General features: G+C 43.0%; 1 protein-coding gene across 1 annotated transcript; it reads left to right on the forward strand.

Moving 5' to 3' along the window:
* Nucleotides 1–232: 232 nt before the first annotated feature.
* gpib (glucose-6-phosphate isomerase b) lies at nt 233–7,232 on the forward strand. The gene is made up of 18 exons (XM_069690374.1): nt 233–430; nt 624–714; nt 832–900; nt 1,086–1,205; nt 1,360–1,443; nt 1,577–1,723; nt 1,934–2,005; nt 2,099–2,143; nt 2,236–2,289; nt 2,951–3,011; nt 3,655–3,698; nt 3,827–3,979; nt 4,260–4,389; nt 4,543–4,619; nt 5,442–5,570; nt 5,852–5,927; nt 6,525–6,591; nt 6,743–7,232. The coding sequence occupies exons 1-18, from the start codon at nt 312–314 to the stop codon at nt 6,864–6,866; spliced, it is 1,662 nt and encodes a 553-aa protein (XP_069546475.1). The 5' UTR covers nt 233–311; the 3' UTR covers nt 6,867–7,232.
* The last annotated feature ends 1,664 nt before the right edge of the window (nt 7,233–8,896 follow it).

The raw sequence follows: 8,896 nt of genomic DNA on the forward strand, positions 1-8,896 counted from the left end.
TAAAGCTCCTGCAATGACTGCAGCAGCCGAATGAACATTGGTCACCCTGCCAGATGATTTGAGCAGCACATTGAAGTCCATGCCCCTGTGTTGCTGCACTGGTGACTCTTCCCACCAACATCAACCCTGCAGGACAGTGTGGAGGTGTGACATGCACATGCCCTGGATATGGTGAGTCTCCAGTAGGAGGGGCAACTTTGGCTCTGGACTGGGCGTCCTTCAAAATGCTCTTCCTCTGACCTGCTCGGTCCCACTCAGCCGGGACAGTTGAGTACAGCAGAGCACAGCAAGCCTCCCTTCCTCTGGACAGAATGGGACTCACTCAGGACCCCAACTTCCAAAAGCTGCAGGACTGGTACACAGCCCACGCCCTGAACCTCAACATGAGGCACATGTTTGAGGATGACAAGGAAAGATTCAACAAGCTCAGGTACACTTGCACATCACCTCCGAACAGCATAGGTAGATTATTTAGTATGTAAACTGCATTATTCACTTAACTTTGGTAGTTCTATTTGGCAGAAAAGTTCACTTGGAAATCTGCTGATGTATCACAGCTATAACTACAACTATAACTGGGCTTTGCAGTTCGGGTCACTGTTGTCTTTCTGTGTCTGTGTCAGCCTCACGCTGAAAACTGATGATGGAGAAATTCTCCTGGATTACTCCAAGAATCTCATCACCGATGAAGTCATGAAGATGTTGGTTGACCTGGTAATTTAATTCCATCTGAAATGACTATAAATTAGCCAATGATCCACCCATCAGCCCTTTGAGCAAGTGGGATCCATCAACCATGTCGCTGAGTCTGACATTTATTGTTTTCTTCAGGCCAAGTCAAGAGGAGTTGAAGCTGCCAGAGAGAAAATGTTCTCTGGGGACAAGATCAACTTCACTGAGGTGCTCCTTGCTCATCACATCAGCTATAACTTAAATTGAAACTCTTGTGCATGAGCTTGTTCTTGGTTTGCTTAGGGATGAACAGTGAATACAACCATTAAATGAGCTGTAACTGCTTGTTCACCAGCAGCTGGTAGAGCGTCTGTGTGTGCTGACCTTTGTCTCCCGGTGATGTGGGCATGAAGGGCCGCGCTGTGCTCCATGTGGCTCTGAGGAACCGCTCCAACACTCCCATCATGGTTGAAGGAAAGGATGTGATGCCAGAAGTCAACAAGGTTCTCGAGAAGATGAAGGGCTTCTGTCATGTGAGTGACATCACTAAGCACTTTGTTGCTCCGCAGTGGGAAAAATTCCCAGATTAAAAATTTCATCAGATTAAATTTTGTAAATTAGGTTTGATCAGAAATATGTATGACAAACTCAGATTATGCTTCTGATGATTGTGTTTACCTGTCGCAGAGAGTTCGCAGCGGCGAGTGGAAGGGCTACACAGGAAAGGCCATCACAGATGTTGTTAATGTCGGAATTGGAGGATCTGATCTTGTGAGTACCGAAACATTTACGAATCTTATTTATTTCTGAATTTGTTTTTGACAAGACGTCACTTTACTATTCAATAGACAGGGATACTTGTTTCTTTCTGAATCGGTTTCCTGTGAATTGATTTGAATTGCAGGGCCCCCTAATGGTGACGGAGGCCCTGAAGCCCTACTCGAAGGATGGACCTCGTGTGTGGTTTGTGTCCAATATTGATGGGACCCACATTGCCAAAACCCTGGCACAGCTCAATGCGGAGACAACCCTCTTCATTATCGCATCCAAGGTAGCTGCTTCAGGGCCGCTTTCTTAAACTGCATCAGAGTAATATCTCACATCTGAAGGAAAAGTGCCTTCTACTTCACATTTATATGATTTGATGAATCCATAAAGTCAGCGTTATGTCAAGTGACATTCGCGTCCAAATGTCTTTTAAGGTGGCTGCTGATGTGTCACTTTTTAATGATTTATCCCTTCATTTTCTCTCCATTTACAGACATTCACCACCCAAGAGACCATTACCAACGCTGAGTCGGCCAAAGCATGGTTCCTCGAACATGCCAAAGATGTGAGTGTGCAGTGGTCCTGCAGTAGAAAGCATAGGTTTAATAGTGGACTGACTGATGTCCTTCTGAACCATGTTCTTGGTATGTTTCAACAGAAAGCTGCTGTTGCCAAGCATTTTGTGGCTCTCTCCACAAACGGAGTAAGTCGTACCAAACTTCTTCCGGTCAAAGTCTCCTCCTGCATCTGTACGTCTGATCCTCACTGTCTTTCCTGTCTCTGTCTCCCCTGCAGCCCAAAGTGAAGGACTTCGGCATCGACACAGAAAACATGTTTGAGTTCTGGGATGTGAGTGCTCTTTGAGCCTGAAAACACACACACACACACACACACACACACACACACACACACACACACACACACACACACACACACACACACACACACACACACACACACACACACTGTGTGCAGCACGTCCCGTTTACATCCTCAGACTGTGATGGGGGGACGTAAGTGGCAGCAGCTATAAATAAACTAGACTTCTGACCTGTGAAGTAGGTGGGACTGACACTCTGGTCAGCAGCTGCTGGGTAATCAGAAGCCTCTCTCTTCAGACTCAGTTATTATTGGGAGTGACCTTCTCTCTTGCAGAGGTTACTGTAAAGGCTGAGTTGCGTCAAAGGTCAGAGGGCTGCATTTAGTTACATTGTTGGTATTTAAAAGGGGAACAGTTATAATATGGCCTTTATGTGACAGACAAAATGTTAGAAGATAGTATTTTCAGCCTCAGCATAAAACAGATATTTGTAAAAGATAAAAAACTTAATGAAAAGCTAAGCACACATATTTGTCATATCATTGCATATTCATTTAAGATATAAATATTTTTGTACATGTTGTGCCGTTAAAAAAAAAAGCATCTCTTTCTTACAACACCACATTTTGCCAGGGTCTGTTGAATGAGATGTTGATGTACTTTTAGTAACGTGGTCATTTTCTCTTTTAGTGGGTTGGTGGTCGTTTCTCCTTGTGGTCTGCAATCGGAATGGCCATTGCCTTGCATATTGGTGCGTACATGTTAATCTATTTTTGTATTATAGTGCAAAATAAAATTATTTAAAGCTGCAATGTTTTGAATTTGAAAAGTGCTGCATCATTGGTCAAATATCAGAGATGCTATGATGACATAAGACAACTGTACTTTACACAGCCATGCTAGCAGCTCCGTGGGGCTGTACTTTGAGCTAATGGTCACCATGGTCACTATCTTAGTAACAGGTTAATGTTAGCATTTACACCAGATGCATTGTTAGGGACCCAGAAATGTTATTACAATCCATCCTGAGAGGGACGTGAATATCTGCATGTTATTTTGTAGTTGTCTCTGCAATAGTTGCTGTGACATTTCATTCAAAGCCATAATGTGAACCTCCTGGTGCAAGTCAGGAGTCCCCAAATTCATGAAAATTAAATTACCGAGGATCATAAATTGTAAAAAAAAATTGTGCAATCCATATTTCAGTCAGAACAAATCAACATTGTCATCCCTAAAACCAAGCTGCTAACCCAGCTAAAGTTTATTCACATATTGGCTTTAGCAATATGCAGAAATTTGTCTCGGTGATATTTGTGAGGCAAGAATCAGTTCATTCAGTTCAACTGATGATTTCTAGTGAAACAAAACTTTTCTGTTGCATCTAATCTCACCAGGCTTCGACAACTTTGAGAAGCTTCTGTCAGGAGCTCACTGGATGGTAGGTACATCATGATAACACCTTCAGTTCCTCACCTCTGTGATATAGAAAAACGACTCATATGAGCCTTCCTGAGGAGAGGATTCAGAATGTATGAAGGTAAATTAGCTTCACTTTGTGCGCTGCAGGACAAGCACTTCTGCACCGCTCCCCTGGATAAGAACGCTCCCGTCCTGCTGGCTCTGCTGGGCATCTGGTACATTAACTTCTTCCACGCTGAGACCCACGCCATGCTGCCCTACGACCAGTACATGCACCGCTTCACTGCCTACTTCCAGCAGGTCTGTCCCACTCTGCAGCCAGGCTCGAGCCTCTGGATCATTCTATATCCATAAAAAGGGATGCAGGAAATATTTAGAATTTACTTCTCAGGAAATATCCTTCACTCTGACTAAAGAGAGAATTATTTTGTTCATCATTTTAGTACACTACATGGTAATGTCAACATGGACTGACAGAGGAAAAAGCAGCCAATGAAGCGTTTATCTTCATGGTCTACACTCATCAGAGTGTTTTATTAATATGAAAAATGATCTATACTAAAGAATATTTCTTATCCAGGGTGACATGGAGTCAAATGGAAAGTACATCACTAACCATGGAGCACGTGTGAACTACCACACTGGTCCCATCGTCTGGGGGGAGCCTGGAACCAATGGACAGCACGCCTTCTACCAGCTCATCCACCAAGGTGTCAACACGTCACATCATTATTTAATCACAGCAACATACACGTGATTCAGATTATATCTAGTCTTTAGGCCAGCTGTGTAGCCTCAGGGCCATGAGGGTTAGTTGTGTGAATTAAATTTGTCATTGATAAAGCCCAACATCTTCATTTCAGGAACGCGAATGGTGCCTTCTGACTTCCTGATCCCAGCTCAGACACAGCACCCCATCAGAGACAACCTGCACCACAAGGTATTGGTGTCAGAGAAGTCTGTGTAAAGCAGTGTTTTGAACTGGTCGGGAAGAGTGACATGGATTATGAAGATGCGATGATGTTTGACGCTTCTCTTGAGTATTTCCTTTGAAATACTTCAGAACCTGCAGAAGAAAGTTCCTATTTTGTAGGTATAAATACACAGTTTGTTACCAAATAGGGGGCTTTCATTAGTAGTATTAATAGTGGAGCAACCCTTGATGCTGCTAACATATTATACGTTCAATTTTCAAGTTGTTTTTTTTTACATTCCTTCAATGAGAACGTATCATACATACTGTAAAACATCCTCTTGTGACCTCAAAGGAATCTTGAGCATTTAGCATGGCTGGGGAATCTCACTCTTATTTTCTATTCACCGCCCACCCTTGAGCATAGATCTGTCAGAAGTTTTCTTCCTGTTAAAAGGGAGTTTTTCCTTCTCACTGTCGGAGGATTTTTTTTTTGCTCCCATTAAAAAAGGAGTTTTTCCTTGTTCTTGTTGATGTTTTTTTCCTGTTGAAAGAGAGTTTTTAGTTTCTGCTATCGCTCATGTGGGAATTGTTGAGTTTCTCTCCATAATGTGAGGTTCGATTCTGAGGATTTTACTATGTTAAGTGCCTTAAGATAACTTGTGTTGTGATTTGTAAAGAAAACAAATTTAATTGAATTCTTACACAGAGGACATGAAGAACATTATTTATATTTGTATGGGTTTGCAGGCAAAAGCCGATCAAGCCTAAAAGACAATATTGAACATATGGTTATACTTCAACATTGATGTCTATAATGCTAAGTGTGTGTATGTGATGTGGCTGTAGATCCTGTTGGCCAACTTCCTGGCCCAGACAGAAGCCCTGATGAAGGGTAAGACCACAGAGGAGGCCAGGAAGGAGCTGGAGGCGAGCGGCCTGAGTGGGGAAGCTCTGGAGAAAATCCTGCCACACAAAGTAAGTCGTATAAAGAGGAAACAACTTGCTTTAGAGAATCAACCTGCTGCAACCTTCATAGTAATGACAACACACTTAAAACTGAACTTCAAAGTCCCTCTAATGTTACTTGTACAAAAAACACCACTGCTTGGTATGAGGAAGTGCAGACGGCAGTCTGAGACCTGAGAGCGTGGGAGGTAGTGTCCTCCAGTGATCACGAGTCAACACAGCAGTTCGAACTTTGTGAGGAGCATTTGTGATGGACTATATTACCAAACATGTCTGCTTGATCAACACAGGTATTCCAGGGAAACAGACCAACCAGCTCCATCATCTTCAAGAAAGTGACGCCATTCACACTTGGAGCTCTTATAGGTGAGAACAAACAGGGCTTCATGACGCACTAATGTTCAAATCAAGTCTATAAATGGCTTCATGTCAGTATTTTTGGTGTTATTGGTTTCATCAATGGTAAATATTTTCATCTGCTTATATTGACTTTATTTTTACGTTGCACCATCAACAGTTTGTCCTGAACGATTATCGGCTTTTTAAACATTACATGTTTATACATATAGTCAACTCAGTGTCTTACATCCTATTATGAAGTGTAAATCACTGACATCTCTCAGAAACTGCAATATAATTCTTACTGCTCTTTTTGCGGCAATACAATCTGTTCATATCTCTCTGAGCTGCATTTCCCCTCAGCTGTTATGACTACAGATAAATCTATGAGATATACCTTTAAATGCAATATCTACATGGGGTTCAGTCAGGACATCTCACACTGTTGCATAGTAACCAGTCTGTTTGTACCTGGGATGCCAAACTGAGCCTGCAGGTTATATCACCAACAGCTCAATTGTGCTGCCTTGAAAATTCCACTTAATGGAAAACAAACCGTCTCTTGAGTTTCTCTGTGGTCATTTATTTGTGTTGTAGTAATAACTATTTTGTCTTGTTTTGTAGCAATGTATGAGCACAAGATCTTTGTCCAGGGTGTGATGTGGGAGATCAACAGTTTTGACCAGTGGGGGTGAGTCTGTTTCTTACACATATACAACGTTTTCTTCCGTAATAACTGGTCGTACTGTGCAGCTTCCAGGTTGTAAGAAAGTATGATTATAAATCAGGGCATTACTGAAAGTCTATGTCCCCTCTCCTCCTCCCCTCCCCCGCATTATTAGAGTCGAACTGGGCAAACAGCTCGCAAAGAAGATCGAGCCCGAGCTCAAGGACGCCGCAGAGGTCCACTCCCACGACTCCTCCACCAACGGACTCATCAACTTCCTGAAGAAGAATTTTGCCTGAGTCGAGGCAACTTGCACCTTACTCCACACCACTGTTCATCTCATCGGCTCGGGAGCTGCGTGGACAGGAGTCTCCCAGAGGCAGCTGGTCACTCCCACACAGTCGAGCTGAAGCATTCTGTATGTTTGTACTCTCATTATGAACATCGTGACTGTCTGCAGCGCCGTCTTTCCTTTTTTGTGTGTGTTCTTTCGTCACTGGGAGGGGAAACGATTTTTGTATTGTGGCTGACTAAGTGAAGCACATCCTCACACTGTCTCTGCTGTTACAAGAAGAAATTGTGTCTCAGAAATAAATGTTGGCGCACAATCCCCCTGCTACACTGTCATGCTGTGTTACATAAAAACATTGGTATATGGAAACACTTCAGCTGGTCAGTGTCCTCCTTCATCATGTGTGTGACTGTAATTATGTGGGATGCTAAAAAAGCAACACGTCACTAGGTGGCATCAGAGTGCCAGACTTATTGACATGGAGCACATCAGCCACCCAGTGATCTACCATTTACTCAGAGGAACAAAGGGTCAAAGGTCAGTCCATCTGCACTGTTCCTCCCCACAAATCCCCAGACTCCAGCGCATTCATTTAGAGAGAAACACAAACAGCTGGACTAAACAGCATCTGGACTGCAAGCCAGGAGTCACTGGCATTATATTTAAAAATCATTAAACGAGATGCGGTTAATGTTTTCAGGAACCTGTGCCAAAATGTGCCCGTAAATGTCTCTTATAAACACGAGATCGCATGTAATAATGGTATGAGAGACAACACGTCACATAAAAAAATCATGATGCTGTTAACTATAAACAAGTAGGACTCACACGATGTATCTCTCAGTGTTTCATTCTCTTCAAACTAACTGCTAGGTACAATTACAGAGAGTGTATGAGGACAAACAGAAAGTTAAAAAAGAATCGCAGACCCCCAGATACTGCTGGGTTTGCAGTGCTGTTGCCTGGCAACAATACATTACTTCAACTCTAACTTGTGCTTTTTTATCTCAGACTCTGAATCAAGATACCGAGTTTGACTAAGGATAGAAACCCTCCTTATTGTGATTTTCAGGACAATGTGTGCAACGAAAGCACGCTTCCCTCCTACAGTTTGTGTATCACGATGAGGATTTCAGAGAACGTTTTGCAAATGGTGACACCTTTTGTGAATTATACTCATCTGTAGAGGACTGTGGGCTAAATCATGGATGTACCTACAGCCTTATATTCTACCTGTAACTTCCTTCAGGTGCATGCAGGTTGAAATAAACAAAGTCAACATGAGGAAATAACAGGGCTGGGTTCAGTTAATTGGAGAGTGGAATCAAATTGCAGCGTGGAAGCATGAAAAAGGTTGTGTGTGTGTGTGTGTGTGTTCCTGAGATGCTGTTCGAACAAAGCCTCTGCGTACCCTCACATTAAACTTCATACTCTGTTGGTTGGGGCCTGTCACTCATTTTTCTTTCCTCCTGGCCTGTTAAAGAGTTCCTGACCGTAAAGAGATCCTGTGAGATGCATGTTTTCTTCATCGCCGTGTTCTCAACACATTTGTATTCATCATGAGCCGCAGTGCTGGAAGCGGTTTGATGGTCAGCATCCTTGCATGTAAAAAAGCTTGGAAACGCGGCCTCAGAGGAAGAGAGAGGCCCGCAGGTCTGCAGCCAGTTTTTTTTTTTTTTTTTTTTTTTTTTTTTATTCTCGCTTGAACTTCACATTTGAATTGTGCATGAATCCAACTCTCCTCCCTTCCCGGGAACCCCCAGGGAACATGTTTCTCTTGGGCCTAATGTCGGCCCTGCAAACACATGACCACAACTCTGTACACTGAGGCTGCTATTGACTGCAGTGACAGAAACCTTGACGATTGAAAAAAAAAAAAAAAAAAAACAGCCATCATGTCAAGCCCCGCTTCATTTTTCCCACGACTACAGGAGTTATATAAAGATTGACTTAAGTACGTGGGCAGAGCTCATCACACTGCAGCACAGGGAGCCTGCTGGAGTCCCAGGAGGCCTTGGGGGGCTTCAGCACCACATG

The sequence above is a fragment of the Brachyistius frenatus genome, unplaced genomic scaffold (assembly GCF_029030835.1).
Source record: "Brachyistius frenatus isolate BFR_SWC_R1_liver_20210118 unplaced genomic scaffold, ASM2903083v1 Contig_9, whole genome shotgun sequence".
Lineage (NCBI taxonomy): Eukaryota > Metazoa > Chordata > Actinopteri > Embiotocidae > Brachyistius > Brachyistius frenatus.